At 36.6% G+C, this 21,572-nt stretch overlaps 1 protein-coding gene across 4 annotated transcripts in view; it reads right to left on the reverse strand.

The window, feature by feature from the left end:
- PPP2R3A (protein phosphatase 2 regulatory subunit B''alpha) overlaps positions 1-21,572 on the reverse strand; it is a 206,310-nt gene that overhangs the window by 128,629 nt on the left and 56,109 nt on the right. The window contains exon 1 of one of the 4 annotated variants that reach the window (XM_082393424.1): positions 1,650-2,023. The exons of the other annotated variants lie outside the window; for them this stretch is intronic. Within the exon in view, the coding sequence (XP_082249550.1) occupies positions 1,650-1,781 (132 nt within the window). The 5' untranslated portion in view covers positions 1,782-2,023. Of the gene's footprint in view, positions 1-1,649; positions 2,024-21,572 lie in introns of those variants that run through there. 4 annotated transcript variants of the gene reach the window in all.

The raw sequence follows: 21,572 nt of genomic DNA on the forward strand, positions 1-21,572 counted from the left end.
TATGCTGAAAGAGATTTGTGAGACTACAAATATACAGTTACCAAAATTCTTTTTTGTTTCCCCAAAATGTTTCCCATGGTGTGACATCCAGGGTAGTTATGGATAACTTCAGGGCAATTATAACCATAGGATTGAGACCACTGGTGTCACTGGGAATGAAATTCAATATTCTAGTGAACACACAATACTGGAGAAGGTTTAGAGCAAGCCCTTCAATGTTAACTCTACACTTTTGCTTTGACAGAAATAAATGACATTCAGAACAAACCCTGGCTATTTGTCAAAGTTTTAATTTGAATGGGAAAATATTCAGTTATATAATAGTTTACTTTGCTTTCCTCAGTGTACTTAACACAGAGCAGGTCACTAATAGGGAAGTATTTATTAATTCACTGTTTAAGTCCATATTTAATAAAACTGTTGTTAATACTTAAAAGGAAAATAAAAAGAATGCATTTACTTTGAACTTTTCAGGTGTACTGATTTACTTTCCACTGGGTTCAATAGGAGACATATAATTTAAGTCTTAAAGTAGTTTAATAAAACTGACGCTTTACAACATTATAGAATAAAACAGTAATATAAAGTTTGTCAGATTTACCAAGTTTAGCATCTGCCCACTTTAAATAAAACTATTTCATTCAAATCTAGGAACAGCATTAAAACAGAATTAGCTGTGTAAAGTATCTCAATTCTCCATTACAGTCTTTCCCTATACAGTATCATTTAGATATTCATTCTGAACAGTACCCTTATGTTACTGTAGCATTTCCAATATTTGACCTTTTTTTTTTTTAAACATCTTTATTGGAGTATAATTGCTTTACAATGATGTGAGTTTGACCATTTTTGACCTATTTTTAAAAACGCAATTTCGTATCATTCACTCAAATAATCTGAAATTACTCTAGGTCAGAATAACTACAAAACTATGGTTTCTTGCTGGATTCTGGATGTCCATCATTGATATGGCCCTTGATCTGTACTGTATTCAGTGCTAGGTAACTTGTTTGATGAGACACTGGCTCTACAGTTGTAAGCAAATAAGCACGATCTTTGCAAGCAGCCACTGCAGGCAGAAATGACTCAACCTCACAGCTGAGGGAAGACATTCTTTCACAACCCAGGAGTAACTGCCATCCTTCGCTCCCTACACACAGTATATCACACACACACACAACTGCCTATAAGTGTAAAAACAGTTCTTTCAAAAAAAAAAAAAGACTATCAGGATCAATATTCTTTTTTAAAAAAGATTCATTACAGATGTATGTATGTTAATACAAATTTAGTCTACTGAGTCAAAGTGCAAACAAGGATTTTAACACGGAAATTCTAACTTCTCAAAGATATTTCTATGAAAAATTCTAAATTGTAAAATATTTGTTAAGTTGTATTTAATTGTCTCTAAAACTGGATTCCCTCTCTACAAGAGAAAAATGTGAGTACTGTACTTCAGGTCCAGAAGGTCTATTTTTAAACCTGTTGGACTCTCTCTACAAATAGCTTTCTGGAAATAGCTGAATAGAGGACACAGATTAATTCCTTGATCTAATATCAAGTGAGCTGTAAAATTATTTGTAAGTTAGTTCACTGGGTGGTTTTATTAGTAATAAAAATATTTTAAAAGAAACACCCAAGTTTCAAACCTGTGTCTGCTGAAATGACTTCAGCCGCTTCTTAAACCGTGACGGGAGAACAAAATCACAGCCCCTTGCCAGGAAAGCTAACTCTCCCCTTAAATCCGGGTCCCTTCGTAGAGATGTTTCCTTGATCATCATCTTTGAAAAGTGGATGTTTACTTAGCAAACTGTCCAGCACACTTCTGAAGATAGTCAGACTTAATAAGTTGTCAATCTCGTCAGGTAGAAAGGTATTTTTTTCTTCTTATCTCCCAAAGAAATTAAGTTCAAGCATTGTGCTCTCCCAGCCTCCAGGGACCACAATCCATGCTTGTACTGACATGCAGCTGGTTCCCAAATACAGCCTGTGGCTCCCAAGACCTGCTCATAATTTTCAAGTAAGAAACACGGGCTGCAATGGGCCTGCTGCTCCTTGTAGGTAGCTTTATGTCAAACTGACCTGCCCATGTGGAGAATACAGAGCCTTCTGGGAAAGGAAGCACCCACTACTCTGAGCACCAAAGTTAGAAACATTACAGTTGGACCTAAAAATAGTGACTTCTCAGATAATGCTAACTTCTTAAACTCAGAGTACATGAGGTGTCAATCCACATAAAACAGTTTCTCCTCAAGCTAGGAGAGAACATGTAGAGCATTTTTGATTTTGCTATTTAATATTTTATGAAAAAAAGAACATGCTGCACTTCAAATTTGAAACTATCATTTTAAGAATAATTTTTAAAAATTTCTTATTTGAAGGGAAGCAAATGTTTAAAACCTTCCAGATATAACCAGTCAAAATATGGAGAAAAACACTATCATCCTCAAACAGGAATATACAAAGAGATTTGATAGTCTCAGATTTTAAAATCAAATCTTTTTTTTTTTTTTTTTGGTTAGTTTGCAGAAGACTATCTAGTGATCAAGCATACTTTTTTGAAGTGATTCTGAATCTGGATACATTTGAAAATTTATTGTCAAAGCATTGGTTAAGAAAGTGGAACGACTGAATGCCAAAAGAAAGCAGATTTAGGTACACAGAAGTGAATGAGATTTGGTTATAATAAAGGTACAAAAGATGGTCAAATAGCAATGACATAATATATCTTGAATTTGTGAGACTCGTTTTTCTTAAGCTTTCAAGAAATCTCAGATTTTAAAAAAATTCTATTATTTTATCATATATTGAATAGCTGCCTCATAGTTATTTACAAGCGAATCTTCAAGTATTATCTTATGTTTAATATTTAGAATTCAGTATTTATTTTCAGTCATCCATATTATTCAATCTATACTGATTTTCTACTTCTAGAAAATATAAACCAAATATTACCAAATAAACCCCAAAACCAAAAACAGCTTATGATTCTCTTCTGCTGAACCTTTGTCTAATTTACTGGGAATTAAATTATTTGGTTTTCCATTGTTTCCTACAACTTAAGTTTTTTTCTTGATTTTAAGACATTCTGGTAACACTTTATAACTTGTATATTGGGCTTATATGCCTAAACCTGTAGTTTTCAAATTTCTTTTTAAGCTGTAGAATTCTCCACTCATACAAAATCTTACCTGAAAGCTCTCAATATATACTATGATTGAAAGAGGATTACATTGAAACCACTGGTCTAATGCTTCAACCTGGGCCTTTCCTTTGTCTCCCCAATTTTCTCTCACTCAGGTTAACCCTTTGAGCTAGGTGGCCTTCCCTACACTCTTGCCTATAATGCTCTAATTCCTCCTTCATTATTTACCTCCAGATTAAAACATTAAAAAAGTTTGTTATGAATGAAACTGGGTTTTTAGACTTGTGATTTAATGCTTTTTCAATTTAGCCACACCTTAGTTGTATTTCTCCCCTTCCTACAACAACCCGTGGCTTCAGGGGTGTGACTTTTCATCCCCTTCCTGAGAATACTCCTTCTCCTCAAATTATACACACTTTAACCATCCTTCGAAATGCAACTCAAATTTTACCTATTTCATGAAGGATTAATCTATTTAAGCCCCCTTATTGCAATTCTCTTAATAAAATATTGTAGAATCTTTCTTGAATGACTTCCACTTAACTTATTCTCTGGATGAACCAATGCTCTCCATTTTACCTATAAGAGAACCACCAATGCCCAGGACACACTGGTTCATGGCTAATAGTTTAGTTTCTGTTATGCTCTCATGTTTCTTATCTCAGTAGTTGAGTTCTATGCTTACTAAGAGTTGGTTGTATTTGTCCCCATCTGTTTATACTGGTTGCACTTTTTACAGTAATAATTCAATTCAATTACATAAACTAATGAAATATGAATGTGGAAAAAAAAAGAGTTGATATTTCTAAAACTGGGGAGAAAAACCCTAAGTTGAATATTTTATAAAGACTCAGTAAAGGCAAAAAACTACTAAAATTTTTCTGCTGTAAAATTAGTTATTGGTGAGATAAAGGAGAAAAATCATTAAAATCTAGAAGGTAACTACATTCAAATTGCTTCACTACTGACCTAAGTTCATGGAAATCAGTTAACAAATATAATGAGTGTGATTTACTAAAAAAAGATGTCATGAAACTTCAATTTCCAATTATGACACTCATTTCCAAAGAAAAGGCTTGGCTCTACATTAAAAGATCTGAATAATGTTCCAAGTTAAAATAAAATGTTTAAGATACACATTTTACAGAATACATGGATAGAGTTTACAATTCCCTACTGAGTAACTATCCATCCCAATCATGTTCAGGTAAAAGGGCTTCTACTGCAATATTTTATAATCTGGCAATATTTTCCAATAGTGTCTAAACTTTTCAGGGTAAGGTCACTTGTAAAGTCATTCAATCACTCAACAAATATATTTCTGACACTTACTATGTGCAGTTACTTTGCTGGGTGCTGAGGATATGAAGAAGATAAGAAGTGATCCTTTTTTTCTTCATTGCACCTAGCACAATGTTGGTTTGGAGCAAAGGACAACAAATACTTTCATTTCACTTACTTCTTATACATCTCTGGAGTTTCAAAGTCAGAACAGTGGTTAAGAGCCTGTCCTGCTACCCCTCTTAAGCAGGAAGAAAACATTTTTCCATGTCTTTTGATGGTGAAATAAGCTCTAAGTTTTTATTTATCCAACGGCTTTCCAAAAAATTCACAGGGAGAAAGGCCAGGTTCCCTAAAGGGGGTTAGGAAAGAACTGGTCTGTGGCAATGAGTTATTGATGGAGAAAGACTATTATGAAGTTTGTTTATTTGCTTTTTACATATTTACTTGTGTCTATATGGAAGTATACCTGCTTGGTTCAAGAAAGAGTCTGAGAATGTGAGTTAGTTTCAAGAAGTATATGATAACTGAAACATAGCAGCAAAGAACATGGTTTTTACAGTGACCTCTTCTTTACTGGAAAAAGAACAAGGAATTTCACTGTTGACGCAAACACGGCCTATGATCTACTCTCTTCTCTCCTTACGTTAGTCACAGAGAAAGTGGTACAACCCTTGGGGCTGGGGGCTGGGGGCTGGAAGGGAAAAGCTGTTTCTAGGTGAGAGGTTTTCCAGGGAGGAACTAAACAGAATGAGGAAGAATAGAAAACTATAAACATATAGTTTATAAATTCAATTTGCAAAAATGGAAAGTTTGTCAGTTATAATGGAAAGAGTCGATTGTAAGGGTCTTCCCAATGTCCTTCTGGAATAAACCATACGATACTCTCTCCTGCCCTCTGCAGCATACATGAAGTCCATCCTAACAAGACAGCTAGCCAATAGTAGGTGTTTCCTCCACAGCAACCTGCATCTCTTTTTGGCCTGCAGATCATTCATGCACATACACTGCCTGCAGACACAGGATGTCCTGTCTGGACCATGGGCCCAACTTGGTCTTCAGGGCAACTGTGTTAAGACAACTTGACTAGAGGATGGAAAAGACTGGTGCTCTCTTGCTGTGGGAATGACTGGGATATATCAGTTGCTACCTTAAGATCCAGCTGCCTTGACTGGGGTTCCTTTCCTGTGTTACCATTCCGTATATGTTCCCCCAGAGCAAACATGCTTGAGCAAGGAGGATAACCTTTCTCAAAGAGAACCAGCTCAGCGGTGGATTCCTGGGTTACAGGGTTTTACAGGTTCCCTGGCAGGGGTACATACAAGAGAGACTGGCCTCTCTGAAATGACTCTAAAAACTACAGAACTGTTTTAAGGATAGCCTCCAATATATCAAGCAAGAAAAGATATTCCCTTATCATGTCCTGAAATGACCTACAGAACTGAGGCGTGAGTCCAGAAAGAGTCTGTACCCTAAAGGAAGGTGACACTGGGAAGGAGATAGAAGGATAAAATTGTGTGTGACACCCAACATATTGTTTTTGTAGAATTCAGTCTTTGAAGTTTAGTTTGGAACTCAGAATGGATTTTCTAGAGCTTTCCAAATCCTCTCATAACTTCCTGCCCTTCCCCCTCTGAAAATGAAGACAGTGGTGATATACGATATTAATTCTCTCTCTTTGGAAAGCATCAGCTCTATGGGATGTTTTAAGGAAAAAATGGGTTGATTACACAGGATAGAGAAAATTTTGAACATTTGCTGAAGACATGAATCACTTATTTTGACTTGTATAAAACTGCTAAACAGTTAATGTTGTATCGATATATGCAATGTGTTGTCCTAAAATAAGACTAGCCTTTATTTTATAAACGAACATGTAAAGTCATACCAGCCTCAGGTGACAATGACTTTGGAGACTGAGAAAATAGCACTGATCAAGACCACAGAGTTAAGAAGACCTGTTGGGATAAACAAGGCAGCAAAACTGCAAAGATCTGAGCGAGTGACAGAAACATGTAGCATAGCAAGCCTGGGAAATCAGCTCAGCTGTGAGGACGTGTGTTGAGGTGAGAAGAATCAGGTCCAGAAAGACATGAGAGTCACTCTGAAGTGACATCAAAAGATTTTGCTCATAAGATGCTACAGGGAAAAAAAAGTTACGTATGAAAGAGGAAGTTCTGCTACATCAAGAGGGTACTTTTGATTTTAAAAAGGAAGCTGGCTGTTTTGAAAAAAAAAAAAAAGAGCTAAATCAAAAGCCTTTTTCTGTCTACACAAAAATTTGTACATGAAGGTTCACAGCAGTGTTATTCACAGTAGCCAAAAAGTGGAAACAACTGAAATGTCCATCAGTTGATTAATGGATAAACAAAATGTGGTATATTCATACAGTGGGATATTATTTAACCATAAAAAGGAATGAAGTACTGATACATGCTACATGATAAATCTTTAAAGCATTATGCTAAGTGAAAGAAGCCAGACACAAAAGACCACATATCGTATGATTCTGTTTACATGAAATGTCCAGAACAGGCAAATCTATGGAGACAGAAAGATTAGTGATTACCAGGGGCTGGAGGGAGGGGGGAATGGGGAGTGACTGCTAATGAATACAGATTTTTTTGTGGGATGATGAAAACGTCCTGGAATTGGTGCTGAAGGTTACAAAATCTTGTTGAATATACTAAAACCTACTGAATTATGCACTTTTTGTGTGTGTGATTGTACTTTATTGATGTAGAAACATAAAGTGATACAATGAACATTATAGGGCATACAGTTTTTGTAACTGAGGTACAGTTGATGTACAATATTATATAAGTAACGGGTATACAATATAGTGATTCTGAATTAGGCACTTTAAAAAGGGTGAATTTTATACTATTGTATCTAAATTTAATAAAGCCTTTCTCATCTTGGCTCTAACTGGCAGAGCAGTTAAAAAAGCTAATAATAACTTGGAATCATAGACTTTGCTTAAAATATCACTGTAAGTAAGCTTTAATAGAGGAAATTGATTATAAGCTAATTACTCTTAATACTAAATTTTTATATCCTCCTTTATGCTCCAACTTGGTGTTTTCTCATTTTCTTATTAATAGCTTGCTTTGTGTTACGAATTTTATTTTACTTTTAGTAATGCAACACTGGAGTCGGGGAAGGAGGCTGGTGGTTGTTGTTGGTGGTGATCCTGGTTTCTTTGCTCCTCTAGCCTTAACTTCACTGGTTGTAGCAAAACAGGAGGACATCTAATTAAGCATTTTTGTGTCTTGCTTCAACTCCTCCAAACGACAGGAACACATTCCATGACCCATAGGAAAAAGAATCCATAAATCTAATATTTTTACCTCTCAGTGTTCCTAATACTTAGGGGTAGATGCTCTTCTAGGATCTGGGGCAGGCAGAGATAATTAAGAACCTAAAATTATTACATATTATAATTCTTGGAACACTGGAATTTCTGGTTCATAGAGTTCTGTACTTCTTAGTCTGCCTTTCTTCTTCCTTCAGTAATTACTTCAAGTAGAGACTGCTCATTATAGAGCATAAGAATTCAATTTTGGCCTATTAACATGTTAGACAACTCAAGTTAGAAGGAATAGAGGGTTTCCAATCCACCGACACTGCCATGTTGAATATCAATGAATGCATGGTGGCACTACTATAAAATCAATTGCCCCAATGTCTTTGTTGGCAGTTTACATGTGTGTGATGTCTCAGGAATTTTGGGTGAGGGCTGAATTAAGAGATGTCAAAAAAGAAGGCTAATATATGACAAACCCACAGCCAACATCGCTCTCAATGGTGAAAAATGGAAACCATTTCCACTAAGATCAGGAACAAGACAAGGTTGCCCACTCTCACCGCTATTATTCAACACAGTTTTGGAAGCATTAGCCACAGCAATCAGAGAAGAAAAAGAAATAAAAGGAATCCAAATCGGAAAAGAAGAGTAAGCCATCACTGTTTGCAGATGACATGATATACATAGAGAATCCTAAAGATGCTACCAGAAAACTACTAGAGCTAATCAATGAATTTCGTAAAGTAGCAGGATACAAAATTAATGCACAGAAATCTCTTGCATTCCTATACACTAATGATGAAAAATCTGAAAGAGAAATTAAGGAAACACTCCCATTTACCACTGCAACGAAAAGAATAAAATACCTAGAAATAAGCCTCCCTAAGGAGGTAAAAAACCTGTACTCAGAAAACTATAAGACACTGATGATAGAAATCAAAGATGACACAGACGGATGGAGAGATATACCATGTTCCTGGATTGGAAGAATCAATATTGTGAAAATGACTATACTATCTAAAGCAATCTACAGATTCAGTGTAATCCCTATCAAACTACCAATGGCATTTTCCACAGAACTAGAACAAAAAATTTTACAATTTGTATGGAAACACAAAAGACCCCGAATAGCCAAAGCAATCTTGAGAAAGAAAAATGGAGCTTGAGGAATCAGGCTCCCTGACTTCAGACTATACTACAAAGCTACAGTAATCAAGACAGTATGGTACTGGCACAAAAACAGAAATATAGATCAATGGAACAGGATAGAAAGCTCAGAGATAAACCCACGCACATATGGTCACCTTAATTTTGATAAAGGAGGCAAGAATATACAACGGAGAAAAGACAGCCTCTTCAGTAAGTTGTGTTGGGAAAACTGGACAGCTACATGTAAAAGAATGAAATTAGAACACTCCCTAACACCATACACAAAAATAAACTCAAAATGGATTAAAGACCTAAATGTAAGGCCAGACACTATAAAACTCTTAGAGGAAAACATAGGCAGAACACTCTATGATATAAATCACAGCAAGATCCTTTCTAACCCACCTCCTAGAGAAATGGAAATAAAAAAAATAAACAAATGGGACCTAATGAAACGTAAAAGCTTTTGCACAGCAAACCATAAGCAAGATGAAAAGACAACCCTCAGAATGGGAGAAAATATTTGCAAATGAAGCAACTGACAAAGGATTAATCTCCAAAATTTACAAGTAGCTCAGGCAGCTCAATATAAAAAAAAAAAACAACCCATCCAAAAATGGGCAGAAGACCTAAATAGACATTTCTCCAAAGAAGATATGCAGATTGTCAACAGACACATGAAAGAATGCTCAACATCACTTATCGTTACAGAAATGCAAATCAAAACTACAATGAGGTATCACCTCACACCAGTCAGAATGGCCATCATCAAAAAATCTACAAACAATAAATGCTGGCGAGGGTGCAGAGAAAAGGGAACCCTCTTGCACTGTTGGTGGGAATGTAAATTGATACAGCCACTATGGAGAACAGTATGGAGGTTCCTTAAAAAACTAACAATACAACTATCATACAACCCAGCAATCCCACTACTGGGCATATACCCTGAGAAAACTATAATTCAAAAACAGTCATGTGAGAAGCAAGAAGAACTACAATCCTGCAGCCTGTGGAACAAAACCCACATTCACAGAAAGATAGACAAAATGAAAAGGCAGAGGGCTATGTACCAGATGAAGGAACAAGATAAAACCCCAGAAAAACAACTGAATAAAGTGGAGATAGGCAACCTTCCAGAAAAAGAATTCAGAATAATGATAGTGAAGATGATACAGGACCTCGGAAAAAGAATGGAGGCAAAGATCGAGAAGATGCAAGAAATGTTTAACAAAGACCTAGAAGAATTAAAGAACAAACACCTAGAAGAATTAAAGAACAAACAAACAGAGATGAATACAATAACTGAAATGAAAACTACACTAGAAGGAATCAATAGCAGAATAACTGAGGCAGAAGAATGGATAAGTGACCTGGAAGACAGAATGGTGGAATTCACTGCCATGGAACAGAATAAAGAAAAAAGAATGAAAAGAAATGAAGACAGCCTAAGAGGCCTCTGGGACAGCATTAAAAGCAACAACATTCACATTATAGGGGTCCCAGAAGGAGAAGAGAGAAAGGACCAGAGAAAATATTTGAAGAGATGATAGTCGAAAACTTCCCTAACATGGGAAAGGAGATAGCCACCCAAGTCCAGGGAGTGCAGAGAGCCCCAGGCAGGATAAACCCAAGGAGAAACATGCCAAGACACACAGTAATCAAACTGACAAAAATTAAAGACAAAGAAAAATTATTAAAAGCAACAAGGGAAAAATAACATACAAGGTAACTCCCATAAGGTTAACAGCTGATTTCTCAGCAGGAACTCTACAAGCCAGAAGGGAGTGGCACGATGTATTTAAAGCGATGAAAGGGAAGAAGCTACAACCAAGATACTGTACCCAGCAAGGATCTCATTCAGATTTCATGGAGAAATCAAAAGCTTTAGACAAGCAAAAGCTAAGAGAATTTAGCACCACCAAACCAGCTCTACAACAGATGCTAAAGGAATTTCTCTAAGCGGGAAACACAAGAGAAGAAAAGGACCTACAAAAACAAACTCATAACAATTAAGAAAATGGTAATAGGAACTTACATATCAATAATTATCTTAAACGGGAATGGATTAAATGCTCCGACCAAAAGACAGAGGCTCGCTGAATGGATACAAAAACAAGACCCATATATATGCTGTCTACAATAGACCCACTTCAGTCCTAGGGACACATACAGACTGAAAGTGAGGGAATGGAAAAAGATATTCCATGAAAATGGAAATCAAAAGAAATATGTATTGTAATATGTATTAGTATTTCATTCCTTAAAAAAATGTTTTTCGTCGTGTAATTGTTTGATATTTAATTGCTCCATTCCTTTTTATACTCATATCAGATAAAGTAGACTTTAAAATAAAGAATGTTACAAAAGACAAGGAAGGACACTATATAATGATCAAGGGATCAATCCAAGAAGAAGATATAACAATTATAAATATATATGCACCCAACATAGGAGCACCTCGATACATAAGGCAACTGCTAACAGCTATAAAAGAGGAAATAGACAGTAACACAATAATAGTGGGGGACTTTAACACCTCACTTACACCAACAGACAGATCATCCAAACAGAAAATTAATAAGGAAACACAGCTTTAAATGACACAATAGACCAGATAGATTTAATTGATATTTATAGGACATTCGATCCCAAAACAGCATATTACACTTTCTTCTCAAGTGCGCACAGAAGATTCTCCAGGATAGATCACATCTTGGGTCACAAATCAAGCCTCAGTAAATTTAAGAAAATTGAAGTCATATCAAGCATCTTTTCTGACCATGACGCTATGAGATTACAAATCGATTACAGGGAAAAAAACGTAAAAAACACGAACACACGGAGGCTAAACAATACGTTACTAAATAACCAAGAGATCACTGAAGAAATCAAAGAGGAAATCAAAAAATACCTAGAGACAAATGACAGTGAAAACACGATGATCCAAAACCTATGTGATGTAGCAAAAGCAGTTCTGAGAGGGAAGTTTATAGCAATACAAGCCTACCTCAAGAAACAAGAAAAATCTAAAATAAACAATCTAACATCACACCTAAAGGAACTAGAGAAAGAAGAACAAACAAAACCCAAAGTTAGCAGAAGGAAAGAAATTATAAAGATCAGAGCAAAAATAAATGAAATAGAAACAAAGAAAACAATAGCAAAGATCAATAAAACTAAAAGCTGGTTCTTTGAGAAGATAAAGAAAATTGAGAAGCCATTAGCCAGACTCATCAAGAGGGCGAGGACTCAAATCAAGAAAATCAGGAATGAAAATGGAGAAGTTACAACAGACACCGCAGAAATACAAAGCATCCTAAGAGACTACTACAAGCAACTCTATGCCAATAAAATGGACAACCTGGAAGAAATGGACAAATTCTTAGAAAGGTATAACCTTCCAAGACTGAACCAGGAAGAAATAGAAAATATAAACAGACCAATCACAAATAATGAAATTGAAACTGTGATTAAAAATCTTCCAACAAACAAAAGTCCAGGACCAGATGGCTTCACAGGTGAATTCTATCAAACATTTAGAGAAGAGCTAACACCCATCCTTCTCAAACTCTTCCAAAAAATTGCAGAGGAAGGAACACTCCCAAACTCATTCTACAAGGCCACCATCACCCTGATACCAAAACCAGACAAAGATACTACAAAAAAAGAAAATTACAGACTAATATCACTGATAAATATAGATGCAAAAATCCTCAACAAAATACTCGCAAACAGAATCCAACAATGTATTAAAAGGATCATACACCATGATCAAGTGGGATTTACCCCAAGGATGCAAGGATTCTTCAATATATGCAAAATCAATGTGATACACCATATTAACAAACGGAAGAAGAAAAACCATAAGACCATCTCAATAGATGCAGAAAAAGCTTTTGACAAAGTTCAACACCCATTTATGATAAAAACTCTCCAGAAAGTGGGCATAGAGGGAACCTACTTCAACATAATAAAGGCCATATACGAAAAACTCACAGCAAACATCATTCTCAATGGTGAAAAACTGAAAGCATTTCTTCTAAAATCAGCAACAAGGATGTCCACTCTCACCACTATTCTTCAACATAGTTTTGCAAGTCCTAGCCACGGCAATCAGAGAAGAAAAAGAAATAAAAGGAATACAAACTGGAAAAGAAGAAGTCAAACTGTCTCTGTTTGCAGATGACATGATACGATACATAGAGAAGCCTAAAGATGCTACCAGAAAACTACTAGAGCTAATCAATGAATTTGGTAAAGTTGCAGGATACAAAATTAATGCATAGAAATCTCTTGCTTTCCTATATAATAATCATGAAAAATCTGAAAGAGAAATTAAGGATAGACTCCCATTTACCACTGCAACAAAAAGAATAAAATACCTAGGAATAAACCTACCTAAGGAGACAAAAGACCTGTATGCAGAAAACTATAAGACACTGATGAAAGAAATTAAAGATGATACAAACAGATGGAGAGATATACCATGTTCTTGGATTGGAAGAATCAATATTGTGAAATGACTATACTATCCAAAGCAATCTACAGATTCAATGCAATCCCTATCAAATTACCAATGTCATTTTTTACAGAACTAGAACAAAAAAGTCTTAAAATTTGTATGGAGACACAAAAGACCCCGAATAGCCAAAGCAGTCTCTAGGGTAAAAAATGGAGCTGGAGGAATCAGACTCCCTGACTTCAGACTATACTACAAAGCTACAGTAATCAAGACAGTATGGTACTGGCACAAAAACAGAAATATAGATCAATGGAACAGGACAGAAAGCCCAGAGATAAACCCACACACCTGTGGTCTACTAATCTATGGCAAAGAAGGCAAGGATATACAATGGAGAAAAGACAGTCTCTTCTATAAGTGGTGGTGGGAAAACTGGACAGCTACGTGTAAGAGAATGAAATTAGAACACTCCCTAACACCATACACAAAAAGAAACTCAAAATGGATTAGAGACCTAAATGTAAGACTGGACAGTATAAAACTCTTACAGGAAAACATAGAAAAAGAAAAAAAAGAAAAAGAGTCATGTATCACAATGTTCACTGCAGCTCTATTTACAATAGCCCGGACATGAAAGCAACCTAAGTGTCCATCGACAGATGAATGGATAAAGATGATGTGGCACATATATACAATGGAATACTACTCAGCCATAAAAAGAAACGAAATTGAGTTATTTGTAGTGAGGTGGATGGACCTAGAGTCTGTCATACACAGTGAAGTAAGTCAGAAAGAGAAAAACAAATACTGTATGCTGACACATATATATGGAATCTAAAAAAAAAAAAAGGTTATGAAGAACCTAGGGGCAGGACAGGAATAAAGACACAGACACAGCTAGTGGGAAGCAGCTACATAGCACAGCTCAGTGCTTTGTGATCACCTAGAGCGGTGGGATAGGGAGGGTGGGAGGGAGACGCAAGAGGGAGGAGATATGGGGATGTACGTATAGCTGATTCACTTTGTTATAAAGCAGAAACTAACACACCATTGTAAAGCAATTATACTTCAATAAAGATGTAAAAAAAAAAAAAAAAAAGAGAAGGCTAGAATTGATGGTCAAGGACCCTAGGGATGAGCATTATGGTGCAAATATAACAGCTGATGGAGCTGTGTCTCTTGGATGTCAAAGTGCCTTTTGGATGCCTGGTTTTAAAGAGGGCAGAATTGTTGCATGTTTATCTGCTGACAGAATGATCAAAGGGAAAAAACTGATGACTGCAGGGGAGAAAAGGGTCAATCACTGGAGGAGTGTCCCTGGGTTGATGCGAGAGGAGGGGATCTAGAGCACAAGTATAGAGGATGGCTTTAGAAAGGTGCCCGGACTGTAGATGCACAGCAACAGAAGGGAAGGGAAAGTATATAGGTACTGATATGGCTAGGTGGGTGGCTACAGGTCTCCTCGTATTGCTTCAGTTTTCTCAGTAAAATAGGAACCAAAGTAATTCGCTGAGGGCAAGGATGGAAGAGGAGATGTTAGAGGACAGAGGAGAAACTACGAAAGAGTCATTTGCAGAGCGGGAAAGTGAGGGAGTTAGGGAAATGTAGTAGGACTGCCAGAGTGCTAAAGGTACACTGTATGTTGGCAGTCATAAATTTAACGCAAGACCACTCAGTATGGTTGTGTGGTATTCTCCAGCCAAGGTCAGCTGCACAAATAAAAGCCCAGAGTAGACAGAGAACACATTTAACATGAGTTGGAGTTTTCCCAGATGAGTACCACAAAATGAAGGCAAGGCATGGAAACAGAGTATATTCAGAGAGTGATTTTAATGATGAACTATGACAGTGGTTCTCAAACAAGATCATGTATCAGAATCACCTAAAGGGCTTGTTAAAGCACAGGTTGCTGGGCCTCACCCTGAGTTTTAATTTAGTAGGCCTGGGCCGGGGCCTGAGAATATGCATTTCTATCCAGTTCCCAGGTGATGCTAATGCTGTTAGTTGGGAACCATACTTTTAAAGCCACTGACATAAACACAGGACCAGAGAATGAGTAGCTGAAGAAGGGCAGAGGACAAGCTCACTGGAGGAGAGATCAAAGAACTGAGAAGCCCATGTACTGAATGCCTCATCTACTGAAAACTCACAAGAATGTTAGCAAGTAGTATTGGAAAGTGTCATACAGCCAGGAGTTAAAATCTTCAAGAAATAAGGGAAGGGACCTGGGGGTGGTAGATGACTAAAATCAAGGAGGGGTAGTGGGTGGCAAGTCTGATGACATTAGCTCAAAGTTGGGGGAGGGTAGTTTCAGAGAGGTGGGAAAAAGAGTAGTCTGGAAGCTGCAATGAAACGTAAGAACATTTACTGCTCCCTCTAGATCCAGTGAGACAGGGGGTGGAGTGGGAAAGAAAAGTGCCATCATTTCACATGGCTATAGTACTCTTAGGGAGAATTGGGTTTCAGTTAGAACAAGAAGGTAAAGGGAATGTTTAGAAAAGAGTTTGATGACCTAGGACATTTTGCCAGTGGATGATCAAGAGGGCTTGGTGATAGGATTTCAGGGCCGGACTCAGAAAAGGGGATGTACAAGAGTAGGGTGAGGAGGAGAGTGATGATCTGGATTCCTAGACTTCTGTGGTGACTAATGTAAACAGGGATGAAGGGCATATCAGATTAGTCCTGATGGTCTTAAGGCAGAAATGGTGAGGGGAACCGAGGACTGCTTACCAGGAACAATCTGAGCTCTGTGAGCTCCTTTTTGCTCCTGTTCTGGAGGCTGTAGGGGGGGCTATACTTAGCAGGAGTATCTGGATATCTGGGTCTCGCATTTTACTTCTGAGGAACATGCATAATTGGGAGCATACTTACCCCCCCATTTTTCTGTGTACACACAGACATATTAATAACAAAAAGGGATCACATTGGTACATCTGTTTTGCAATTTATATTTTTATCTATTTATCTTGACCATTTTTCTACATTAGTACATACATATCTACCATATTCTTTTGAATACAGGTGGGGACATATCTGAGATAAGTGATGTTGATTAATTAGAACGGGTGGAGATGCAAAAGGACCTGATCTCAGAAGACATTAAAGGTGGAGGGGGAACACTGGTTGAACTCATTCTGCAAATTTATATTTGCCCCTGGCCAGATCCCTTTTTACTTTTATTAATCTACATGGTGGTTAATGAAGTAGAAGGGAGAATGGTTTCCTATTTGAGTGTTTTGATTTCTAGTCAAACATTCCCAGCACTGAACTCAAGAAACCATCAGCACCTATAAAGCTGGGAGAAGAAACATTTTCCCTCAATGACATGGCTGGTTCATCTTAATGAAAGCATGGATACAAACCTAGAAAGTAAAAAGAGAAATGCTCCAGAAGAAACTTTTAATAAGGTTCCAAAAGTGTGCTTTGCTACAGTTTTATTTATTTACATAATTATTCTGCATTTAAATATATGTATGAAATTATACAATATAATATCTAAACTTTGAAAAAACCCGTAATGTTAGATCATTAACCTAGGAAGGCCCATTATTGCCCCTGGAATGATATCTCAGACATATATTCCTGATCAGGGTCAGAAAAAACAAAGTGAGTTCTAGTAATAAGTGTAAATCCTTCCCACCTTAAAAGATTTCTCTGACCCTCTTGGGCATCCAAAAACAAACAAACAAAAACAAACAACTGTACTGAAATTAAGTGTCCAGAAAAGTTCTTTTCCAACCTAAATCCATGGGGATGAAGATGGGACTTCTGAGAATGGGGAAAAGGAATTTTCAGGATTTAAACAAACAGCTTGTATATGGAGGTACTACAATAGGGCTTGAGGGTGCAATGGTGAATAAGGGAGCACCCTCTCCTCAAAATGCCTACAGTCCATAATCAAGAAATTTCCATCCTGCGATAAGGTAAAATGATCTACACTTTTAATGGGGTTCTCCCCTCTTGCCAGGGAAGGTGATGGGATTTTCTCCAGAACACCATAGGTTTTTAGGTGTTAAAAGCTAGAGGAATTAAGAGGCCAGAGGTCTGGGTGAGATACTTGAGTCTTGCTGAGGCACCACCCTCAAGTCCTAGAAGGGAACCTTATGTCAGGTCCTTTTGCATGCACCCTTGAGAAGCCAAGGGCCAGGAAAGAGATGGCCTTCAGGCAAGAGGGCAGAGTTTCCATTTGAGAAGGGGGCAAAGCAGACAAGCAAAAATCCCTTCATTTGATTATTCATTCGCTTTTTTGTTTATTCATTCAATAAATACTTATTTAATGTTACCATTTGCTAAACAAAGGCCAATAGAGGATAGTGGCCCAGGCAAAGAAACTTGAGAGGAATTCATAAATCTCTCTGCATGTGCTTACTTTAATATTTCATTTTTAACAGGGGTATGTTTGGGAGCTGGAGATTACAATTTTGGAGCCTGAAGTGGTAAAGAGAAGATAAGGTATGAATTAGGTTGTGAGATAGAATGTCTGCTTAAAGTCTGACTTAAAAACTGCAGAAAAATGATGGGAGATGGGTCCCACCCATTTAACCCTTTACTTTATTAGTGTGAATTCTACTAACTTGGAATTTGAAATAATATACTGCTGTGCTTATATTTCCCTTTATACTCTCTTGGAAGGAGAGTTCTGTTAAGCCCATTTCATTTGCCCTTGATCATCAAGATTAGACTACCAGAGAGCCTGAGTTTGAGAGAAACAATGGATTTATGATCTATCCATCTAGCCTCCCTTACTGGATTCCCCTAGGACCAAAGGCTTATATTTGTAAGATAGATGGAGAAGATTAAGGTACATTTTGATGTCTTGGAACAGTATGGAAATGGTCTAAGCCAATGTGAGAAATAAACCTCTACTCTTAGTATCATTAACACTGTAATAACACCAACATTTAGGACCTTAAGTAAATTAATTGGATAAGAGCAGGGTATCCATATCCAAATGCTATTTCCTCCAGAGAAACTTCCTTGAATTCCACAAGCTGGGATCTCTCTCTCCATCCTCTGAACTCTGCAGCACTTCACTTATCTCTCTCATGGAATCCATTCTTTCTACTTTGCATCACAATAAATAGCTCATCTCTCCTACTAGACTGTGAGCACCACAAAGCTTATGATGTCTGATTTATCTTTATCCCCAACTGTGTGCTGTACATAGTACATGCTTAAGCTATTTAGAAACTATCTTTTTAAAAGCATTTTAAAGCATTTTAGCAACCTCCGTTTTGCATACCAATAATGTGTTAACTATGTTGAAATAAACTTCTAGGCTCAAGATGGAGCTGCTCCTGCCATGTCACCAAACCAAAACTTGGATAACTTATGTGTCCCTGTAAATGGTCCACTTGACCAAAAATGTTGTATATTCAGTCAGCTAATCCCCAAATGCCAAGCCAACTCTGGGCCTTCTCACCCCAAACAAGGTTGACTATGGGGCCCCAGCCAATCAGATATTTGCCTCTTCCTTTTTCTTTATTCTTTATCCTATAAAAGCTTCTTGCCTTCCACTCCAGTTTGCCGTTCTCCAAAAGGAGATTCTACTTCATGAAGTGTTAAATAAAGTGTTTGATCACCTAAATTGTCTTCTTTAATCATTTTTTAACAACTATGAATGATCTTTACCACATTATTAAGATAGATCCAGCTAAAGTTCACACCTGGCAATACTCTGACAATAGTTTTACTCTTTAATCTTGAAATTAATAGTTTTTTTTAAAAAAATTAAACATTAAAATTTTAATTTGTACTTTCTAGTAATTCAGACAGGTTTCCCCCTCAAATAGTGAAATTTGTAAGGTTTCACTAGACTTAAATATTATAGTATAGCTTTAAAAAAAATCTTCCTCTTTCATTGAAGAATTCTTCCCCCTGCCCTCCACTCTTTCCATTGAGATAAGCAGTAATGGAAATTTTCCCCTGGCTTTGTTTTTACTAAAATTAAGTAAAAGTAAATAATTTTCAGGGGAGGCTAGGGTTTATTATTTTAACCTGTGAATAGCAGCCAACAGGTTATTGCCCCATAAGGCTAAAAACAGACCAGAAATGACTGTAATACCATCTGCTGGAGGTAATAAAACATGGAATTAAAATATCATTTATTATGTGAACTTCCAAAGCAGTACAATTTTTCTCAGTGTTTAAAAATTTTTTTAATGTCTCATGTCAAAACATGTCCTCAGTAATTCACCCATTTGTTATTATGAAACCCTTTGAAACCTCAGCCACACCTCCTTTCTCTCCTCTACAAGCTGTTCTTTTTATTTTTAAATTGAAGTACAGTTGATTTAAATATTATATTAGTTTCAGGTGTACAACATAGTGATTTGGTATTTTTATAGATTATACTCCATTTAGTTATTATAAAATACTGGCTACATTCCCAATGCTGTACAATATATCCTTGTAGCTTCTTTATTTTCTCCTTAGTAGTTTGTACCTCTTAACCTCCTTCCCCTATCTTGCTCTATCTCCCACCCCTCAACCCACTGGTAACCACTAGTTTGTTCTCTATATCTGTGAGTCTGTTTCTGTTTTGCGATATTCATTCATTTGCTTTAATTTTTTAGATTCTACATATAAGTGAAAACATACTGTTCTCTTTTGTTTAACTCATTTCTGACCCATCTGAAAAACATCTCAGCTATTCTAGGACCTACATGATTGTTTCCTGTCACTTAGAGTCTTTGTGAAAAAAGTATGTACAGAGGCAAACACTCATTTGTTGACCAATAATATAGATAACTTGACATAGTGAGAGAGTTCATGAGCAAAGAAAGGAAAAAAGAACAGGCAATAAGACAGGGGATGAAAAGGAATCTGTTTTGCCACATAGCACAGGGAGATCAGCTCCATGCTCTGTGACCACCTAGAGGGGTGGGATAGGGAGGGTGGGAGGGAGATGCAAGAGGGAGGGGATATGTGGATATATGTGTATGTATAGCTGATTCACTTTGTTATACAGCAGAAACTAACACACCATTGTAAAGCAATTATACTCCAATAAAGATGTTAAAAAAAAAAAAAGGAATCTATCTTAAGCGGAAAAGTCAGAGATAGGTAGTGACTGGAGAGGAAAGGGGAGAAAGCTGTGTGGATCAGAACCCATGATGAAGGATTCTGAAACTCTGGGCTTACTTACTTTTCTATTTCTACTGGTACACTGTTTTACTGCCATCCATCATTGGTAGTTTTTGCTATTGATATTTAATGATGTTTCCAAGATTTCCAATGTCTTTAACAAAATATCACAATGAACCTTATCAAAAGTCTGTTTTTAGAAAAAAATCAATAATAGTTTAAAATAATTTAAAATGAAAAAAAAGTCTGTTTTGCTGATCTACTATGAAATAATATCTAGACTAAGAATTAGCAAACTTTTCTGTAAATGGCCAGATTGTAAATATATTAGGCTTTAAGGTCTCTGTTGTAACTACTCAACTTAGTAGGCAGAGCACAAGAGCAGTCATAGACCATATGTAAGTGAAGGACTGTAGCTGTGTTCCAATAAAACTATTTACAAACACAAGTGGCAGGTCCCATTTGGCCCACGGGCCACAGGTTGCTGACCCCTGATTTAGACCAATATCCTCTTTATCAATCTCTCAACATCCTCCTAGTATTTTCTATTTGACTCCCTCTCCCAATATAGGTTTGAATTGTATTTCTGGACAACAAATACTGTTCCTTGTGAGAAATTATTTTGAAATACATATGTATTAAAATATTAATTACATATAATATTGTCAAGTCAATCTTTCTTCTCAGGGATAATCATCAATGTCATATAAAAGCAATTCCTACATGCCCCTTATGTAAGTCGTTTACTTGAAATGTTTTGAACAACTGGAAAATTTTTGACTGTCCAAAATGTTGAAAAAATAAGAGGCTTAATTTAAAATTTATTATTCTTTAAAAAATTATTATTCTTAAAAAACTGTACTTGTGGGACTCCTCTGCTTTAAAGTCTTCTTTAGCTCCCCACTCCCCTAGAACAAACTCTTTTTTTTAAAATTGAAGTATAGTTGCTGTACAATATTATGTAAGTTACAGGTGTATGATATAGTGATTCACAATTTTTAAAGGTTATGCTCCATTTATAGTTATTATAAAATATTGGCTATATTCCCCGTGTTGCACAATATATCCTTGTAGCTTATTTTATACCTAGTAGTTTATACCTCTTACTCCCCCAACACTATATTGCCCCTCCCCGCTTCCCT

This window comes from Balaenoptera borealis, assembly GCF_965194805.1.
Source record: "Balaenoptera borealis genome assembly, chromosome: 5".
Classification (NCBI taxonomy): domain Eukaryota; kingdom Metazoa; phylum Chordata; class Mammalia; order Artiodactyla; family Balaenopteridae; genus Balaenoptera; species Balaenoptera borealis.